Source organism: Phyllobates terribilis, unplaced genomic scaffold (assembly GCF_046119375.1).
Source record: "Phyllobates terribilis strain yellow unplaced genomic scaffold, ASM4611937v1 Scaffold_9__5_contigs__length_417890890, whole genome shotgun sequence".
NCBI lineage: Eukaryota > Metazoa > Chordata > Amphibia > Anura > Dendrobatidae > Phyllobates > Phyllobates terribilis.
Window position 1 is genome coordinate 165874867 of NW_027362769.1, and position 22339 is coordinate 165897205.

The 22339-nt window shown below is 40.6% G+C and overlaps 1 protein-coding gene across 1 annotated transcript in view; it reads left to right on the top strand.

The window, feature by feature from the left end:
* Positions 1–22339, top strand: part of TMEM163 (transmembrane protein 163) — a 145643-nt gene that overhangs the window by 76719 nt on the left and 46585 nt on the right. The window contains exons 3-4 of the mRNA XM_073647292.1: positions 4270–4313; positions 7565–7656. Coding sequence (XP_073503393.1) covers positions 4270–4313; positions 7565–7656 — 136 coding nt within the window. The remainder of the gene's footprint in view (positions 1–4269; positions 4314–7564; positions 7657–22339) is intronic.

Below are 22339 nucleotides of genomic sequence, written 5' to 3' on the forward strand. Positions count from 1 at the left end.
TGACAAACAGTACAGTTTCCTTAGCAGCACAGCAGTTCACAGTCTTCCCAGTAGTACAGGACAGCACAGTTCTAATGCAAAGGCACATTAATGAACACAACATTCTTTACAGCACAGTGAGATGGAGGAGGGGGGAGGGTTTGCTGAGGGAGATAATCCCTGTGACAACCTTTCTTCCAGTGCTTATCTTTCTGCCTGACAATACTCTGCACAGCTAGTTCAGGAACTCTACCTGACCTGTGCTTAGCTTCACTCCTGACTTGAATCCTTTACACTTGCAGGGGCGCTTCTGTCAGATGCAGAACACACACACCACCTTTCTCTTCAGCTCCAGACAGACAGTAAACAACTTCCCCACAATCCCCTGGGGCTCTGCTAAAACCCTCCCTGTCTCCTGTGACTGCTTTAACCCCCCCTCTAGTTGCTGGATGCTTCTGGAGCACAACACTTCCTGTCTCATGTGCTTGTGTTACTTCTAATAGCCGCTGAATGCTTTTAAAGCAACAGCACTAATCCTGCATGTCACATATTATTTAGGAAGTATGTGGCACTGTGATTTGGGCATACTATGGTGGTAGAATTTAGCCACTTTATAGTACACTCATTTGAGCATGATATGGTGGTAGTATTGAAGAAGTATACGTCAGTATTATTTGAACATTCTATTGTGGTAACATTTAACCATTTTATAGCAGGGTCATTTTGGCATGCAATGGTGGTAGTATTTAGGTGGTATGTGGCACTATTATTTGGGCATGTAATCGTGATAGCATTTACTCACTTTATAGCGTGATTGTTTGGGCATGGTATGATGGTTGTATTTAGGTGGTATAAGGCACTGTGATTTGGGCATGGTGTGATGGTAGTATTTAGGTGGTATATGGCACTGTGATATGGGCATGGTATGGTTTTATTTAGGTGGTATATGGCACTGTGATTTGGGCATGGTATGGTGGTTGTATTTAGGTGGTATATGGCACTGTGATTTGGGCATGGTATGGTGGTTGTATTTAGGTGATATATGGCACTGTGATATGGGCATGGTATGGTTGTATTTAGGTGGTATATGGCACTATGATTTGGGCATGGTATGGTGGTTGTATTTAGGTGGTATATGGCACTGTGATTTGGGCATGGTATGGTGGTTGTATTTAGGTTGTATATGGCACTGTGATTTGAGCATGGTATGGTGGTTGTATTTAGGTGGTATATGGCACTGTGATTTTGGCATGGTATGGTGGTTGTATTTAGGTGGTATATGGCACTGTGATTTGGGCATTGTATGGTGGTTGTATTTAGGTGGTATATGGCACTGTGATTGGGGCATGGTATGATGGTAGTATTTAGGTGGTATATGGCACTGTGATTTGAGCATGGTATGGTGGTTGTATTTAGGTGGTATATGGCACTGTGATTTGGGCATTGTATGGTGATTGTATTTAGGTGGTATATGGCACTGTGATTGGGGCATGGTATGATAGTAGTATTTAGGTGGTATATGGCACTGTGATTTGGGCATGGTATGGTGGTTGTATTTAGGTGGTATATGGCACTGTGATTGGGGCATGGTATGGTGGTTGTATTTAGGTGGTATATGGCACTGTGATTTGGGCATGGTATGGTGGTTGTATTTAGGTGGTATATGGCACTGTGATTTGGGCATGGTATGGTGGTTGTATTTAGGTGGTATATGGCACTGTGATATGGGCATGGTATGGTTGTATTTAGGTGGTATATGGCACTGTGATTTGGGCATGGTATGATGGTTGTATTTAGGTGGTATATGGCACTGTGATTGGGGCATGGTATGGTGGTTGTATTTAGGTGGTATATGGCACTGTGATTTGGTCATGGTATGGTGGTTGTATTTAGGTGGTATATGGCACTGTGATATGGGCATGGTATGGTGGTTGTATTTAGGTGGTATATGGCACTGTGATTTGGGCATGGTATGGTGGTTGTATTTAGGTGGTATATGGCACTGTGATTGGGGCATGGTATGGTGGTTGTATTTAGGTGGTATATGGCACTGTGATTTGGGCATGGTATGGTGGTTGTATTTAGGTGGTATATGGCACTGTGATATGGGCATGGTATGGTTGTATTTAGGTGGTATATGGCACTGTGATTTGGGCATGGTATGATGGTAGTATTTAGGTGGTATATGGCATTGTGATTTGTGCTGTGTTTTACATAATATAATGAGACCAAGCACCGTGCAGAATACTAAGAATGTGCTTGTCTCATGAGGATTGTCACAAATAAGAATTATTTTTCTTTGAGTAGATGCGGGATTTTTACTGAAGAGTTAATAGGACGTTTTTGGAGAAGGATTTACACTGTACAGAATAAAAACGTCTTGCAAGACTGGATCTGCCATTCCTTTCTAGTCCCTCTTTTATGTTCCCCACAATAAGCGCAGGAAAGGTTACTCGATCTCTCCCCGGTGTCTTCATCTCTGCAGGCGCAGTGTATTTGTTCGAGCCCAGCAAGGTGGTTTAGCATTCGCTGTCATAATTATGAAGAGCTGCGAGGCTCCGCTCAGACACATCAAAGAAATTCTGCAATTAGACGTCTTACAGCCTGTCCTGTCTTGAAGGTGTAGAGGAGGTTTATAGGAACATTTCTCTAGAAAGCAGCATGGCGGAGGCGGGTGAACGTGTTGCCTACTATTTTAATGGCCCAGGCGCTCTTTTATGATTGGAACTAAAAATAACTTCTTTATGTGACATTTCTTCTCTGCTTCTTTGGAACAGTGGATATTAAAAATGTCTATGGCTCCCGTCATGTATCATGTATCGCTCGAGTGGCATTTTTCTTACCTTTGAGCTTCCCATAGTTCTTTTTTTTCCTGCTCGCTCTTTACATTCATAAAACTCCCTCAAAATATGAGTCTAGATTATTATAGTGCATAGTGAGTAAGAAGGAGGGGGAGGAGGGAGGTGCAGCTGCAGATACTTACATACAGTTTATAAAGCAATATTGCGTAAAAGGGAGAGGAAAAGACCATTTGTGGGAATTCTGGTTGGCACCCATTAACTCACATTCATATTTTGCATTGACAACCTCTAAAAATATCACACATTTGTACAAACCTTTTTTTTACCTTTATGGAACTGCTATCTTCGCAGCAAATAAAAAAATGCAAAATAAGAGTCTGACTCGCATATTGTAGCTTTCTAAGATTCTTAAAGTGAACTTTTCTTTTCAACATTGCTTACTGATTGGTCATTTCAGACCACTTTACAGCAGGTCGGAAAGTAAGATTGAAAAGGTGGGGTAGTGTTGTGCTGACATCTAGAGACCAGTAGGAGAACTGCAATATTTCTGAATTGATATGTATTCCTGCAGCTGGCTCATTTCTGTAGTACCCGAGATCAACTGATGGGGACACAATTATGCCATTGAATGTATTACAAAGTAATAATAATGCACCCAAATGTAGCATGCCTGTACAGACTTCTTATAAGTTTTAGTTATAAATTAGGCAAGATAAGTATCAGCGAGAGATTTCAGTGTCCTTCCTCAGTCGGCAATGATTAGGGCTTAATAAATGGCCGTCTAAATACTGGAAAATTAGGATGATACGGTAAATCCACCTAAGAAGCTTTATAAGAAGTTCTATGAGCTCAGTGCTCGGAGGGAGATGTCGTGTTTGCCATGACATCTTGTTATTATTGTCACAGTTCACACTCAGCAGAACACAGGTTCTTGTCACCTAAAGATAAGCGTGACTTTCACTCCCCGTGGTTTCTAATTCACCAGTTCCCATGATGCTGTCACCTGCTGATCGGTCTATTAATCACTCATTTCATGGATGAATATAAGGCTAGTATTCGTTATTCTTCCTCATCTTTAAAAGATTATCTCTCGTCAGATTTTTGCCTGCAAATAAAATTCAAGCACGTTGCAGTTTTCATATTGGCCTCTAGGTGTCAGCACAACAGCAGGAAGCCACTCCTTACTAAGGCATCTCACTTTCAGAACCGCTGTAAAGCTTGAAGTAAAATGGGAAAGGGGCTGAAATGATAAAGTAAAGTTGTTTAAAAGCAAAAAAGAACAGTTTGTGGCATTTGTTTTGTGTCCATGATATATACATTAAGACCATGAGTCCATTTTTTTCCGTCGTGCATGCAGCTTGCAGTTATGTGGCCAGCTGCCAGCAGGTGTCATTACTATTAACTATAATAAGCACTTCCCATTAAGATGTCACTCTATCAGTATTATTATGTATATAAAGACTAATTCAGCGCCCATTTCTTTTTCCAGCCGTCTCTGTGATGAGGTACAGCGCATCATCGTTTGGATTTGCAGTAAGTAGTTTTCTGTATTAATTATTCACAATTTATTATGTGTTGATTGTCATATCAGCCATCAGAGAGATTATGAGCAGCAATGTATGTAAGCGACGTCCCATTAGGACAATCCCGTGTCCATGCGCCGTACTACGGCTTAAGGACATCATAGAGTCATGTCTTCTCCCCATATTTTAACCCCTTTTTCTATGACCTAGAATGACCCTGACAAACAGCACCTTCCACTCTGGAGGATTTCCGCCTTCATTTGCCATGCAGTACCACATTGCCCCTGTAGTGGCCACTGCAGGGAAAATGAGCAGCCGACTGCATCATCTCCTAAAAACAATCAACGGGATTGGATTAAAGGGATTGTTGTGATGAGTCAACCTTTTTGGGGAAAAACGTCTTAATATATGCCCTACTGATTAATACGGGGTCTTCCTCAAACCTAAGTCATTTGACACACAAACAGAGCCTTCATCACACTCTATAAAAACGACCGACCTCATACAAAACTCCTAAACAGATAAAGGCAAGACCACTCAAAAATACAGACAGGTGAGGGATTGAAGGAGACCTGTCACCACTTCCAGTCGGCAGTTTTTGCTCTTATTTTATTCCCACTGCGCCCATAAATATTATGTTGTTTTTTTTTTTAAATCCGCCATACGGTTCCAGATATATGGACCTTTTTATTCCATGCTAATTTTCAGAGTCTTTACTAAGGTTTTGGCTAACAGGATCCTCAGGGGCGGGTCTTTAGTCTGCTTTGCATTATTACCCCGTGAGCAACACCTCTTTATAAAGACCATATAAAGTAACATTAAATAAAAAGGTCCATATCTCTGGAATTGTATGGCGGATTTAAAAAAAACAAATGCAAAAATATAATAAGAGCAAAAACTGGCAACTTTTCACCTGGTGACAGGTCCACTTTAAAGAGTAAATGTCATTTTATTTTTTGTCATAAATCAATAGTTCATGTGAAAATAAGAAACTTTGTAACATATTTTATTAGAGAAATCTACTTTTTTTTTTCTCCTCCTGGACTGATGATTCATTCTCAAAAGTGCTCAATTCTTGGATAAAATATGTCTTCAGTGAATATAGACTTTTCCATTACTTCGATAGGAGATGACAGTTGGTGCTCACAAAGTTCTATGGAGATCTGTAACTATTATTTCAGACAGAATGTCTGTGTCTGCCTTCCATAAAATTTCGAAAGCAGCAACTGTCACCTCCTATCTCATTAATGGGGAAATCTGTCGTCACTGAATACAGATTTTACCAATGAATTGAAAGTGAAAAATCAGTCCAGGAAGAGAAAGAAGCAGATATCCCTGATAAGATATATTATAAAGTTGTTTATTTTCATGCGTACTACTGATAATTAAAACAAATTAAAATTAAACGGAAGTCTGTTACCATGGAAACACATAGATCTGCAAAGGAGCTGTAAACTCAAAAGATATTTTGAATGAATGCACTATAGAAAATGTATTTTTTTTTTTATTCTTTTTTTTTTTATTTTGTTGCATTAAAAATGTTGCAAAAGTATGTACACCCACCAGTCTGGATGGTAAAAATAATTATCAAAATCACTGCAGTTGCAAAGTTACTGTAATTCTGTGAATCTGAATTCAGAATATTTATTAATTTCTGATTTATTTTATTTTTTTTTTTTCAATTAAAATGTTCATATTAATTTCTTTTTTTTTTTTTCTTTTCTTCAATCAAAATGTTCAGAATTTTGACGTTAAATGAAAAAAAAAAAAAAAAATCTCTTGTGTAATTGCAACGTGGTTTGGTCTTCAGCCGAGTACAATAGTCATCAGGCCGACGTAGATGTTCTGATTGTTGGTTTCGCTACCACAATAGTCCTGTTCCAAAAATATCCGCACTCGTCTGCGTCATCTGAAATTTCTAATTTCCTTCTTTTGTTTTGGGAGAACTGATAATAATAAAGCGGGCTTCGTCTTCTCGGTGGATATTTCGAGAGATGGATTTTTATAGATGATCGCAGTGCTCTACTGTAAACTGCAGGGGGAGCTGTCACTCAGAATTATTATTATCTGATTTGTTTTTTAACTTTTTACTCCCTGGCTGCCATAAATCAAGTGCTGCAATGAAATCAGTGCAAAATCTAATGGGAGGAGTAACAGGGAGATAAGGGGGAGGAGAGAGCAGGGGCTGTGCGCTGCGAGAAGCCCGGGAGACTCTGTGACTACAGGGTAATGACTTAGACTTTAGTTGCTGCAACTTAGTTTTCTTATGGATCTAACAATGAGGAAGAAGAGTATAAAAGACGTTAGGAGCCATGGGAATAGCATTCACACTGGAGCCCAAAAAGAGGTCCCAAAGACCCCATACTCCATAACATAACACCACATTAATCAGACCCCCCAGTCCATTTCCTACCCAAAATCTTTATGTTCTCAGAGGCCCTGATTCTGCCGTCTCTCCACTTTTCTGGAGTAACTTGCTCATTATGAGCGGCTTTAGTATTTGCTTCTTATTCTCTATACGTTTTGCACCATTTATTTTTTTTTAAATTATTTTATGTGTTTGTAAATTTTTCCTCGACAACTTTGCTTATTCACTTGTTTTAGACCAATTCCTGAAATGCACTGTCGTATTATTTTTATTTTGGCTCCTCTCACTGAAGTCTCAGCCTGGTGTGAGGTTTCTGCCAGATTTTTAATTTTTTTTTTTGTATTTGGCGCAGGTGAAGACTAACTATTGTGTGACATTTTTAAAGGACGATGAGTTAAAAAGTAACCACAAAAAGTTCAGGAAAAAAATAAAGAGGAGTTTTGATTTGGCGCAAAAAAAAAAAAAAAGACGTCAACAAATACGAGAAGACAAAAAACCAAAGGAAAAGTGGGTTTAAATGTTGCAAATGATGGATCGGGCTCAGAGTATTTAAAGGATCCATGAACAGCAGCTTGCTGATGGTTTCCAGATAACAAAAGATTACCTATAAAAAAAAAAAATCAGAAACAACTATACATATAATTATGTAAAGCGCCATGGAATAAATGGCGCTATAATAATAAATAATAATACTGATGGTTACAGCTTCACTTTAACATCTTATGGACTAGTAGTTACCTGCTAATTCCCACCTTATTCTCACAACATGTCCACGTGATTTCTCTTCTGCGCCGATCGCTGGAAGATCGTCCCGATTATAATGAACGTTAATATTGAATGTATCGGTGATTCTCAGTTGTTGAAGTTACTCTCTGTCTTGCTTTACTTTTCAGTTTGATGCTGTCCTGGACGTCTTATCCTCAGGGATCGTCTTATGGCGCTACAGTAACGCAGCGGCCGTACACTCAGCGCACCGAGAATACTTGTGAGTATACATTGTTGCATCACAAAATCACAAGGAATTTAAATATTGATTGGCTTAAAGTATAGAAGTTTATTTTGTTTAAAGGAATTTTAGAGCGCCGCTTCTTCTTGAGTACTTAGGCAGAGCGCAGCAGTGGAGATGAGTTTGTCATTGGCTGCTGCGCTCTGCATAGGCAGATCGGCACAATGAAGTGAACTTTGTCATCTCTGTTGCTGCCTATGCAGAGCGCAGCAGTCGATAACTAGCTGTGCTCTGCATAAATAGCAACCAAGATACCAGATGAGCAAGTAATGAATGGAGATAGTATTGAACCACAAGCAGTGGACATGGATCCAATACTGTCTTCATTCATTGCTAAGAGATACTTTTATATTTTTGCACTATTTTTCTAACCCTAATTAGGCACATGTGTACTGTCTCCTATAAGAGCAGAGCAGGCAGTGGCGGGAGGCTCCTGCTGCAGCCAGTTTAGTTTTACTATACAGATGTAGCAAACGATAACTTGATATCAAACTCGATACATACCATGTGCAGCCCACAAGTCTTATATACCACCTTTAAGGCGCGTGACTTACAGGATAACAGACTTGTTAAAGTCGTTTTATTTTAATGACAATTTTAATTAGTGGTTCGGTATTTGGAGGCTGGCTGAGAATAACCTGAGAATAATGATATTCTCCGTCAGACGGATCTGCTATCCTCATTATTTTACCGCTAATGTGAGCACGTCGGTTATTTGAGATAATGAGCAGAGCGCCAATTCTAACTAATGTCTAATGAGTCGCCCTCGGTTGCTCGGGAAAGTGTTACATTTGCTAACGAGACTAAGCCGTGCGGAGCAGCGATTCCTCCCAATCTTCGGGTAATCTTGTGATAAGATCAAGTGTCCTTACAGCAGCATTTAATAACTGCAAGTTATCGGACTTCTCCCGCCTGCAGTCACCGCAGATCTTCATTACCTCCAGGGGCTTAGACTTTGAAGCATCTAGCAGTTTTATTAGCCGCTGATGACATTGAGGAATAAGAAAAGATATTAACTATAGGAGCAAGTTACAAACCAGACAATGCTCGGGTTATACTAGCAGAGTCCATATCACTATGTAAAAAAGGTTGTATAACTTATTCCAGCTGTACATTTATAATTATGTATCAGACAATACCCAGGTTATACCAGGATTGTCCATAATCACTATATACAAGAAGAGGTACATATATAATTATATACAGAAGATGCCCAGGTTATACCGGCTGTACATATATAATTATATACAGGAGATGCCTAGGTTATACCAGCGGTACATATATAATTATATACAGGAGATGCCTAGGTTATATCAGCGGTACATATATAATTATATACAGGAGATGCCCAGGTTATAGCAGCTGTGTATATATAATTATAAACAGAAGATACCCAGGTTATACCAGCTGTACATATATAATTATACACAGGAGATGCCCAGGTTATACCAGCTGTACATATATAATTATATACAGCAGATGCCCAGGTTATAGCAGCTGTGTATATATAATTATACACAGAAGATGCCCAGGTTATACCAGCTTTACATATATAATTATACACAGAAGATGCCCAGGTTATACCAACTGTACATATATAATAATTATATACAGAAGATGCCCAGGTTATACCAGCTGTACATATATAATTATATACAGCAGATGCCCAGGTTATAGCAGCTGTGTATATATAATTATACACAGAAGATGCCCAGGTTATACCAGCTTTACATATATAATTATACACAGAAGATGCCCAGGTTATACCAGCTTTACATATATAATTATACACAGAAGATGCCCAGGTTATACCAACTGTACATATATAATAATTATTTACAGAAGATGCCCAGGTTATACCAGCTTTACATATATAATTATATACGGGCGCTGCCCAGGTTATACCAGCTGTACATATATAATTATATACAGAAGATTCCCAGGATATACCAGCTGTACATATATAATTATATACAGGAGATGCCCAGGTTATACCAACTGTACATATATAATAATTATTTACAGAAGATGCCCAGGTTATACCAGCTTTACATATATAATTATATACGGGCGCTGCCCAGGTTATACCAGCTGTACATATATAATTATATACAGGAGATGCCCAGGTTATACCAGCTGTACATATATAATTATATACAGAAGATTCCCAGGATATACCAGCTGTACATATATAATTATATACAGGAGATACCCAGGTTATACCATCTGTACATATATAATTATATACAGAAGATGCCCAGGTTATACCAGCTGTACATATATAATTATACACAGGAGATGCCCAGGTTATACCAGCGGTACATATATAATTATATACAGGAGATGCCTAGGTTATACCAGCGGTACATATATAATTATATACAGGAGATGCCCAGGTTATAGCAGCTGTGTATATATAATTATAAACAGAAGATACCCAGGTTATACCAGCTGTACATATATAATTATACACAGGAGATGCCCAGGTTATACCAGCTGTACATATATAATTATATACAGCAGATGCCCAGGTTATAGCAGCTGTGTATATATAATTATAAACAGAAGATACCCAGGTTATTCCAGCTGTACATATATAATTATACACAGGAGATGCCCAGGTTATACCAGCTGTACATATATAATTATACACAGGAGATGCCCAGGTTATACCAGCTGTACATATATAATTATATACAGGAGATGCCCAGGTTATAGCAGCTGTGTATATATAATTATACACAGAAGATGCCCAGGTTATTCCAGCTTTACATATATAATTATACACAGGAGATGCCCAGGTTATACCATATACATATATAATTATATACAGGAGATGCCTAGGTTATACCAGCTGTACATATATAATTATATACAGGAGATGCCCAGGTTATACCGGCTGTACATATATAATTATATACAGGAGATGCCTAGGTTATACCAGCGGTACATATATAATTATATACAGCAGATGCCCAGGTTATAGCAGCTGTGTATATATAATTATACACAGAAGATGCCCAGGTTATACCAGCTTTACATATATAATTATACACAGGAGATGCCCAGGTTATACCATATACATATATAATTATATACAGGAGATGCCTAGGTTATACCAGCGGTACATATATAATTATATACAGGAGATGCCCAGGTTATAGCAGCTGTGTATATATAATTATACACAGAAGATGCCCAGGTTATTCCAGCTGTACATATATAATTATACACAGGAGATGCCCAGGTTATACCAGCTGTACATATATAATTATACACAGGAGATGCCCAGGTTATACCAGCTGTACATATATAATTATATACAGCAGATGCCCAGGTTATAGCAGCTGTGTATATATAATTATACACAGAAGATGCCCAGGTTATACCAGCTTTACATATATAAGTATACACAGAAGATGCCCAGGTTATACCAGCTTTACATATATAATTATATACGGGCGCTGCCCAGGTTATACCAGCTGTACATATATAATTATATACAGGAGATACCCAGGATATACCGGCTGTACATATATAATTATATACAGGAGATGCCCAGGATATACCGGCTGTACATATATAATTACCAAAATTTCCCCTCTCCAATCTGTCCTGAATGCGGCAGCCAGGGTTGTATTTCTGTCCAGCCGTTTCACCGATGCCTCCACCTTGTGCCAGTCATTACACTGGTTACCCATTCGCTACAGGGTCCAATATAAACTCATTGCTCTCACCCACAAAGCTCTCCACAGTTCTACACCACCTTATATCTCCTCTCTCATCTCAGTCTATCATGCTACCCGTGCCCTCCGTTCCACAAATGATCTAAGACTAACATCCCCCATAATCCGAACCTCACACCTCCGTCTCCAAGACTTCTCTCGTGCTGCGCCAGTTCTCTGGAATGCTCTACCCCAGACGATCCGATTGATGCCTAGCCCTGATGTCTTCAAGCGCGCTTTAAAAACCCATCTCTTTATACAAGCCTACCACCTCAACTACTCAGTAAACTAACTTTCCCCTGTTCCCTCCTAAATACTATTCAGAATCCGCCCCCCACTGTTCATCCTTCTCTATACCCTCCATGCACTCGATAACTGCACCCAGTAATTGAGTACCGCACTTAAACATACAGGCTGATGACCAGATCATACAGCTTTATATGACAATCCCGACTTATTATAATTGCCCGACCTGATATAACAAGCACTTTCCACCTATTGTGTCCCCCCCATTTCCTTGTAGAATGTAAGCAGCGAGCAGGGACCTCACTCCTGATGTTACTGTTAAACTGTCTCACCTTGTATTGAATTTATTGTTTGTACATGTCCCCGCTTAATTGTAAAGTGCCGCAGAATATGTTGGCGCTATATAAATAAAAAATTATTATTATTATTATTATTATTATTATAATTATATACAGGAGATGCCTAGGTTATACCAGCGGTACATATATAATTATATACAGGAGATGCCCAGGTTATACCAGAACCAACATAATTTAAATATAATACAACACAATTATGTGAATGGCCATTTTGCTGTTGATTTTTCACAGAACTTTCTATCACTGCGCACAATAAAATGGGTAAAAACAAAGCAGAAAAAGAAAATAAGAGAAATCATTACTAAGCAAAATACAGAATCCTGAAATTTGGAGCAGCGTAATCTCCGAGGTGCCGGGCAATTGACTGATCACCACAAATCAGACAGACAGGAACTTCTCGGGGCTCAGCTTGTTTTCTCCTCAGAGGGAGAGTCCGTCCACCGCACACAATCTGTTCACCCAATCTGTCCGCTCCTGAGTATCTAGAATATGCAAAAACCACAGCAACATAACAGAGGCCAAGACTTGCTACACTGTACTCAAGTTTTGTTCCCTGTTAAAGGGAAATTCCACCTAATATTCTATGCTGATTAATTTAACAATAAATCTCATGAAAATATATAAACAATGATCAGGGCTTCGTTTCCATACAGAGCTCCAAATCTTCTGCGTAGAATTCATTGAAAAAATAATAACAATTGTATTTGCCTACAGCCACCACCAGAGGGAGCTATAGAGCTTTCTGCATACTGTGGAACTGTATATGGTTCCACTGGTGAGGTGGATTCACTGCGGGCATTAGCGAACGGAAACGCTCCTTCTTTGTGGAAACTTTGGAGGAGATTTTAGTTTCCTGAAGTGATTTTGAAGAGAGTTTTGAAGCGTTTTGGAAGAGTTTTTTTTTCAGTCTTATGATTGGCAAATGCCCAGTTTTAAGTGTTTTCCATAAGAAGATGCTTGTAAGAGGCGACATGCACTTTATTTTCTCCCTACAGATGTGTTTCAAAACCTGAAGCATCCAAAAACGCTCAAGAGACTGAACATGTGAACAGCAAAGAGGTTTTTTTTTTCAGTAGAAATGAATGGGAAGAGTCTTTTACGTAATTTTTGGGTGATTTTCAGGTGCTGTTTTTGAGCAGACATACTCCAAAAAATCCTCAAAAAGATCCATATCGTTAGCCACATCTCTGGATGTGCTGCACGAACAAGAGGCACTTGGAGCAGCAAGGAACAGCAGAACTGGATATGCTGGACGGCAAGTGAAACGACGAGCAACTGGACAGCAACTGGACCAACATGGAACAGCAGAGCTGGATATGCTCGATGGCAAGGGGAACAATGAGCAACTAGACGGCAACTGGAGCAAAATGGAACAGCAGAGCGGATATGCTGGACGGCAAGTGGAACAAGAGCAACTGGAGCAACATAGAACAGCAGAGTTGGATATGCTGAACGGCAAGTGGAACGACAAGCAACTGAACGGCAACTGGAGCAACAGAACTGGATATGCTGGATGGCAAGAGGAACAATGAGCAACTGGAGCAACATGGAACAGCAGAGCTGGATATGCTGGACGGCAAAGGGAAAAACGAGCAACATGTAACATCAGAGCTGGATATGCTGGATAGCAAGTGGAACAACATGGACAGCAGAGCTGGATATGCTGGACGGCATGGGGAACAATGAGCAACTAGACGGCAACTGGAGCAAAATGGAACAGCAGAGCGGATATGCTGGACGGCAAGTGGAACAAGAGCAACTGGAGCAACATAGAACAGCAGAGTTGGATATGCTGAACGGCAAGTGGAACGACAAGCAACTGAACGGCAACTGGAGCAACAGAACTGGATATGCTGGATGGCAAGAGGAACAATGAGCAACTGGAGCAACATGGAACAGCAGAGCTGGATATGCTGGACGGCAAAGGGAAAAACGAGCAACTGGAGCAACATGTAACAGCAGAGCTGGATATGCTGGATAGCAAGTGGAACAACATGGACAGCAGAGCTGGATATGCTGGACGGCATGGGGAACAATGAGCCACTGGAGCAACATGGAACAGCAGAACTGGATATGCTGGACCGTAAGGGGAACAATGAGCAACATGGAACAGCAAAGCTAGATTTGCTGAACACCACCTGGAGCAGCAAGGAACAACAGAACTGAATATTCTGAATGGAAAATGGAGCAGCATGGAACAACAGAGCTGGATATGCATGAGTTCACCTAGAACAGCATGGAACAGCAGAGCTGGATAAGCTTGACTTCACCTAGGACAGCATGGCACAGCAGAGCTAAATTTGCAGGATGGCAGGGATGGATATGCTTAATGGCAAGTAGAGCAACAAGCAACTGGACGGCGCCTGGAGCAGCATGGAACAGCAAAGCTGGATATGCAGGATTGCAAGTAGAACAACAAGCAACAGTGGAGATAGATATGTTGGACGGTACCTGGAGCAGCGTGGAACAGCAGAGCTGTATAGACTTGCTTCAGCTGGACCATCATGGAACAGTAGAGCTAGATTTGCTTGACGACACCTGGAGCAGCAGAGCTGGATGGCAAGTGGAAGAATGAGCAACTGGACGGCAACTGAAACAGCATGGAACAGCAGATCCGGATATACTGGACGGCAAGTAGAGTAACGAGCAACAGTGGAGTTGGATATGTTGGATGGCACCTGGAACAGTGTGACACGGCAGAGTTAGATATGTAAGGAGACTTGGAACTAATGCAGCAGAGCTCAAAGGTAATGTAGAGATGAATTTGTCAGGAGACACACATAGAAATGTGTTATATAGCTTACATAGTTTATTCAGCAGACTTACTTGGCACTTGATACCCGAGAGTCCAGAGGAACAGCAGAGCTGAAATAGTCAGGAGACACAGTTGGAATTTTGATGTAGCAGAGCCCAGCAATACAGCAGAGCTGGGTTAGTCACGAGACGCGCTTGGCACTTTGGAGCGAAGGGAGCTAGGATCTGGATGGAGAGGATGGAGAACCCGGCCCTGGAGCCGGGACAGGTGACATGAAAGCAGTAAGCGCCCTCGAGTGGTTGTGGCAGCAGCCAGAAGATTATTATTGAGCTCTATACAGGGGATTTGGAGCTCTGTATTAGAACTGACCTCTGATCCATATAGAGATATATCATGAAATGATTCAGCAGAGAGAATAAAGAGAGATTCAGCACAATATTGAATAAACCTTCAACATAAGGGACGAGGATTCATTTGCATATTTTTTGGCTTAATTAGCTTCCTACTTCAGGAGGGCAACTAATGTCTGGAGCGCCGGCTTCATTCCTTCTCCCTGCACCTTGTTATGACAGCTCCATAAAGTGAGACAGGTTCTTGTGTCACGCGACTCCATAATTAGACATGCATGGAATAATGGGTGACACATCCCATCAGATGCACCGGCACAGATCTGCTGCTGTGGCACCTTCAGAGTGTGAACGACACGAGATGCGCAGCGCATACCTTATGTTACAGGAAGGAGGGCGAAAAGACATGTTTCCAATAGGGCGGGTGCATTGTGAGGATATACTGTCTGCACATCAGTCCTCATGTCGCTGTATTGTTTGCTTCCTCTGCACTTTTTATGTGAGTTTTTCTACCTGTGCAGGGGTGCGGACGTGACTACTGTCCATGTCCTGAGGTTATAGTACAATGTGGTGGTCAGCTTGGCAAGGGCAGAAGAAGAACTATTTGCATTTAGAACAGTCTAAACACAGGTCACTAATGTGTATATGCCTTTAAATAATGTACCGTAAGTATAAATTATGCAGGCACAGATAGTGCTACTTCCCTGTCCGTGCCTGTCAGTTATCTAGGCCCAGATAGTACTACCTCCTTGTCTCTTCCTGTTAATGATGTTGGCACAAATACCATTTCCTCCCTGCCTTTGCCTGTAAATAACGTAGGCACACTTTTCTGTAACTTTCTAGAACTGGTTAAAGTGAAGATAGTACTCTATTCTTGTTTCCTATATAGACACAGATAGTATTACCTCCCTGTCTCTATTTGTAATTATTTACACTTACACGGTGCTGCCTCTCCATCTCTTCCTGTTATTGATGGAGGCATAGATAGTACTCTATTCTTGTTTCTTATGTAGACACAGATAGTATTACCTCCCTGTCTCTATTTGTAATTATTTACACTTACACAGTGCTGCCTCTCCTTCTCTTCCTGTTATTGATGGAGGCATAGATAGTACTCTATTCTTGTTTCTTATGTAGACACAGATAGTATTACCTCCCTGTCTCTATTTGTAATTATTTACACTTACACGGTGCTGCCTCTCCATCTCTTCCTGTTATTGATGGAGGCATAGATAGTACTCTATTCTTGTTTCTTATGTAGACACAGATAGTATTACCTCCCTGTCTCTATTTGTAATTATTTACACTTACACAGTGCTGCCTCTCCTTCTCTTCCTGTTATTGATGGAGGCATAGATAGTACTCTATTCTTGTTTCTTATGTAGACACAGATAGTATTACCTCCCTGTCTCTATTTGTAATTATTTACACTTACACGGTGCTGCCTCTCCATCTCTTCCTGTTATTGATGGAGGCATAGATAGTACTCTATTCTTGTTTCTTATGTAGACACAGATAGTATTACCTCCCTGTCTCTATTTGTAATTATTTACACTTACACAGTGCTGCCTCCCCTTCTCTTCCTGTTATTGATGGAGGCTTATGTAGTACTGCTGCTCTGCTTTTGCCTATAAATGATGTAGGCACATATAGCACTGCCTCCCTGTCTCTTTCTTAACTGGTGTAGATACAGATAGTGCTGTATTATTGTTTATTCCTGTACATGATGTAGTCACAAACAGAACTACCGCCCAATTTTTGCCTGTAAATGATGTAGGCACAGATAGGACTGTCTCCCTATAATTAAGGTAGGTACATATAGTACTGCCGCGCTGTCTCTTTCTGTAACTAGTGTAGGTTCAGATAATACTCTACTTTTGTTCTTCCCCTGTAAATGATGTAGTCACGAATGAAACTACCTTCCCATCTTGATCTTTAAATTATGTAGGCACAGATAGTACTGCGTCCTTGATGTAGACACTTGTAGTTCTATCTCCGTGCCTTCGCCTGTAAATAACGTAGGCACATACGGTATAGTACTGCCTCCCTGTATCTTCTGTACTTGATGTAAGAACAGATAGTACTATATTTTTGTTTTTCTCCGTAAATGACGTAAGCACAAATATTATTACCATCTTGTGTCTTCCTGTTATTCATGTAGGCACAGATAGTCTGTTCTTGTTTTTCTATGTAAATGAGTTAGGCACAGATAGTACTGCCTCTCCAACTCGTTCTGTAATTTATATATGCAAAGATAGTACTGCTTCACTGTTTCTCTCATCAAATGATGTTGGCACAGATAGTGTTTTCTCCCTGCCTCTTTCTCATTAGCAAGTGACCAGATGTCACCAGGTAAAGTGTAGCTTAAAAGAGAAGTCTAACTTTAGAAAAATTTTCTTTTTCTGGTATTGCAGCTCAGCCCCGATTCATTTCAGTGGAGCTGCAATAACAGACACATCCTGTGGACAGAGGCGGCGCTGTTTTTGCAAGAAAGCAACTATGTTTTTTGCATCCTGTTGAACGCCTATAATATAGTGGTTGCAATTGTGAAATTTTTAATTAAGCTTCTCACTTTTTAAGTTGTTCTTTATAATATTATCTTTTTCCTACAATATTAAAAACGCGTTTTCCCCTCCGGGCAGAACACAATTACTGTAAGATCAATGCAGATTGTATGCAGCACCAATAACTGCATCGGAAATTGCAGGATTAACAAAATCCATAAGAATTCATGAATAATTCATAGCAAATCTCATTTCCATGCAGTGTGTGACCCCTCCTCGAATGCAGTATGTGATGTATGTATTGTATAATCATACTAGCAGGAGTTATTATTTACCGTAATTTATATAGCGTGACATGTTCTACCGCACTATGGATGAGATATAGTATTTCATATTGGTCCCTGCATCCCGCAAAGCGCATGATTTAGTTTCCTTATTGTAAGCACGCAAAGTAAAGAGTAGGCTCACTAAAATATTAGCAAATTATTCAACTTGGTTTTCCAAGAATTCAAAAAGTGTCTGTGTATTTTCTAGAAACAGTGCCACTCTAGTCCAGGGGCCGTGTCTGGTACTGCAGCTCAGTTCCTTACATTTGAATATAACACCTCCGACAGCTCATATACAAGACTGATATTTTTTTTTCTGGAAAAGTGCTGATTGTTTTTCCAATTATTTTTTTTTCCCCCCAAATATATATCCTTATGATAAGACTTTCACCTTTTACATTAGAAAAGATCTGATTATATGCAGGGCTGAGATGTTTTCAGAAAAATTCAGGCATTTTCCATGACTTAAATTCTGTGTGTGGAGAAAAGCTGGACAAATGCTGTCCTAGAGTGTCTGTATGCCTGAAGGCTAAAGGAAGTTACCAAAAGTTTCCTTCCTTTCTTCCTCTTCTTTTCTTCCCCTCCCTCTCTCTTCTTCCCCTTCAAACCTACATTTTGTTTCCTTCTTCCTGCCACCAACTCTCCTTTGCATTTTCCCCCTTTACTTCCTACATTTTTCTCCTTTTTCGTTTTCTTCTCTCCATTCTCCATTTTCTCTACCTGTTTTCCTCCCTTTTCTTAACCTCTCTTCTCTTTATTCCATTACTTTGCCTTTCTTCTTCCCCCTTTCACTTCCATTCTCTGTCTTTCCTCCCTTGTTCCTTTGTCCTCTTCCTGTTTTCCTCCTTCCTTTCATAACTTCCATCCCTTTCTCCCATTTTCTCCTCTTGCTCTTTTCTTTCTGGTAACTTATTTCTATTCTTCTTCCCTCCTCGCCTCATATTTCCCTACATTTTTCCTGAATATTGATGTAGCTTTAGCTCCATTTTGTTTTCCTCTCTTCCTCCCTTCCCTTCAAACCTATTTCCACTTACATTTTCATTCTTATGTACATCTTTTCTCTTTCCTCTAATTCATTTTCTTTTATTTCTCAGTTCCTCCCTTCCTTTCATTATTTTTTTCTTTCTTCCTCTTGTGACAGTCATTGGCAAAGTACTGGAGGGGAGATATGTTTCACTGAGGCTGTTAGCTTCAGTGATGTGAAACCTTGAAGTTTTCTACAGCATGTTATGTGCTGAGGGGTTAATTTGCCATTTTTAATGGGCTAGGATTTTATGTGTACAGCTGTAGAGCGGGTGGGAGGCTGTTCACCATATCTCCACCCCAGGTTGTGGCCTGGGCTACAAATAGCCAGCCTTTTGAAGCATTTAGTGTTCCGTAGGGCTGGAGAGGGGAACTCCAGTGCTTTGTGTACGGACAAGGAAAAGCTGAACCGGATCCCCGCTGCCACAAGGACTGTGCTTTGTGCTACCATTTTGTTTTCTTTTCCTGTTTTTGCCAAAAGAGCCGTGTTCATTTTTACTTCACCATGGTTTATGCTGCCTGTCTAATAAACCTGGGAAGAATTTAAAGAGACAGTGTTCCCGTGTCTACCTCCATGTGCTTTCGAGTGATCCAATCTACCACACTCTGTATGTTCTTCCCCTTTACCACTTCACTTTTTCCCTCTCTTTTCGCACCCTTCATTAATACCTTTCTTACTCCTTTCCTAATCCTTTATCTTTTACTCCCTTCCATCTTCATTCCCTTTTCCCCTCACTTCCTTTCCTTTGTTCTGTTCTCCTCTCTTTTCACTTACCCCCACCCTACTTCTCTCCTTTTTTCCTTCCCTTCTTTCACACATGTCTGATTTCCTTTCTTCATCCCTATTTTTTCCCCCTATACCCTCTCCCATTTTTCTTAACTTTTTCCCATTTCACTCATTCCAACATTATATTTTCCTTTTCATCTTTCCTTCCTACTTCCTTCCCCTTTGCCATATTCCTTCTTCCCACTCTTTCGCCCCTTCCCTTCTTCCATCCTGTTTAGCTTTCTTCCTCCCCTCCCTTCCTACCTACTTCTACATACACCTGTCCTTTTTTTCATTCCCTTCTGTTTTCCTTGTTTCCTTACTACATTCTTGGCCTTTACCTCCTTCTGTCTTCCCTCAATCTTTCCCCTCCCTCCCAAAACAACATTCTGTTATCCTTTTCTTCTTCCCGTCCTACCTCCTTCTCCCTTATCCCCTTCCTTATTCGGCCCCTTTTTCCCTCCCTCCATCCCTCCTTTTCTTTTCCTATTTCCCTTCATTCTGTTTTCCTTTCTTCCTGCCTACCTTCTTCACCTTTAACCCCTTCCTTATTCTATCCCTAATTTCCTTTCCCTTCCTTTTGCTTTATTCTTCCCCTTGTTCTTGTTACTTTTTTTAAAATCTGAATTTAATATCTCTCCTTTGGGTAAACAAGATGTGCGGTATAATGGCACAGACGTAACGTAACACATCCTGGTGCGGTTATTATATAGGTGACAGTGGTGGAACATTGAGGCTAAACCTTCATTTTCGCATTGGAGGGTCTGAAGTGTCTTGTTGCATTTGTTGGAATGCCCCCCAATCATAAATTATCGCCTTATTAATTTGCTAAGCGCATTTCTTAAATGTTCAGAATTAATTGTGTAAATGACCCGGAGTCTGCAGCTGATTAATTAGACATCACTAGTAATTAATATCTCTCAATCTCTAATTATAGAACAAGCGTAATTAGAGGAGCGGGGTGCGGGAGGGCGATTATTCTGGCTCCTATAAGGTGTAAATGAATTTCTTTGGACATCACGGATCTGCATTGCAGTTCGGAGAGGAGGACGTGACGCACATCTGCCATCCCCAGTGCGTTCCTGCGAGTCTGGGTGTCATATTTCTCCAGTATAATTCATAGTAAGCGCTGCTTAAAATACCAACACGGCCAAATTCTGTACTGTAGAGTCCAAAATTAGGTGCCTGGTGCATTCTGCACATCCCAGCAATGGCTGACGTCAGCCATTCCATTAAAAAAAACACGAACGTGCCGCTCCCCAGCTACACTTTAATACTGCACGGATCAGCTCTGACCAACAAGCTGCCGCCTGTCAGCAGGATACAGTTACTTTACTTATTACCAGTCTCCAAAATAATCAAAAAGAGCCGTCGGTGCAAACGAATCCTAAACATGCAAATGCAAAAGTCGTTTTTTTCTTCGCTCTTATTGGATTTTTATTATTGCTTATCACAAGAATAAATTATTCCCCAAAAAAACGTCAGCACTGAGAGAATGTGGATGTGCCCAGCCTAGGAAAGACAGGAAAGCAAAGTCTCCATAACCACCACTGACGCCGCAAAAAATGGTCTCTCATCCCTTTAGCAGTGACCTAGCAAATAATTGATAGAGGATAAAACTTTTAAGTCTATTTTAGGTCCAACATTTATTGTTGCATAATGTCTTTTTATAGGGATATTTCTGTTTTTGATTTGATAAGTGATACAAATATGGCATGCAGCCACCACTAGGGGGAGCTAGAGGCATACAGAGATACATAAGAGTCTGTCTGCAGCCACCACTAGGGGGAGCTCCCTGTATACAGAGATACATGATAAGATTCTGTCTGCGGCCACCACTAGGGGGAGCTCCCTGTATACAGAGATACATGATAAGATTCTGTCTGCAGCCACCACTAGGGGGAGCTCCCTGTATACAGAGATACATGATAACATTCTGTCTGCAATCACCACTAGGGGGAGCTCCCTGCACACAGCTGTATGCAATGTGCTCCCTCTGGTGGCTGCTGCAGGTACTGTAATACCTCTGACAGGATTACAATGAGGCTGGGTTGTACTTTGTTGTATCATTTTGTAAATAAATCCCAATTATAGCACGTTTTTTATATTGACAGATAACATATAAGTTATGAATGTTATGATGTGTGCCACAAAGGATGCTGGGCTTCTGAAATACATCTCAATGGAAACAAAGGGGCAGCGTTAGGATCGTGGCAGCGCAGTAGTCAGGATACATCTGGAAATGCAAAAGACAAACTAAAAGATGATGGAAATGTCTGTATGTGAGGGGGAGACGACCTTGTGGCTGCTGCCGGCGCGTTGGAATAGGTTACATCTCTCTAAAAATGTCAAATCGATTATTGGAGTTCTAGAACCTTATAAAGTAGAAAGAAGGGACAGATATCCAACATGGAGGCCACGATACAAAGGGACACAGTAGGGAAAGCTGGAATACCTAGTGTTGGTTATTAGAAGGCGGAGCATGGCACAGGGGGAGGAGCATGGCACAGTGGGGAGGAGCAAGACACGGGGGGGAGGAGCAAGACACGGGGGGGAGGAACAAGACACGGGGGGGAGGAACAAGACACGGGGGGGGAGGAACAAGACACGG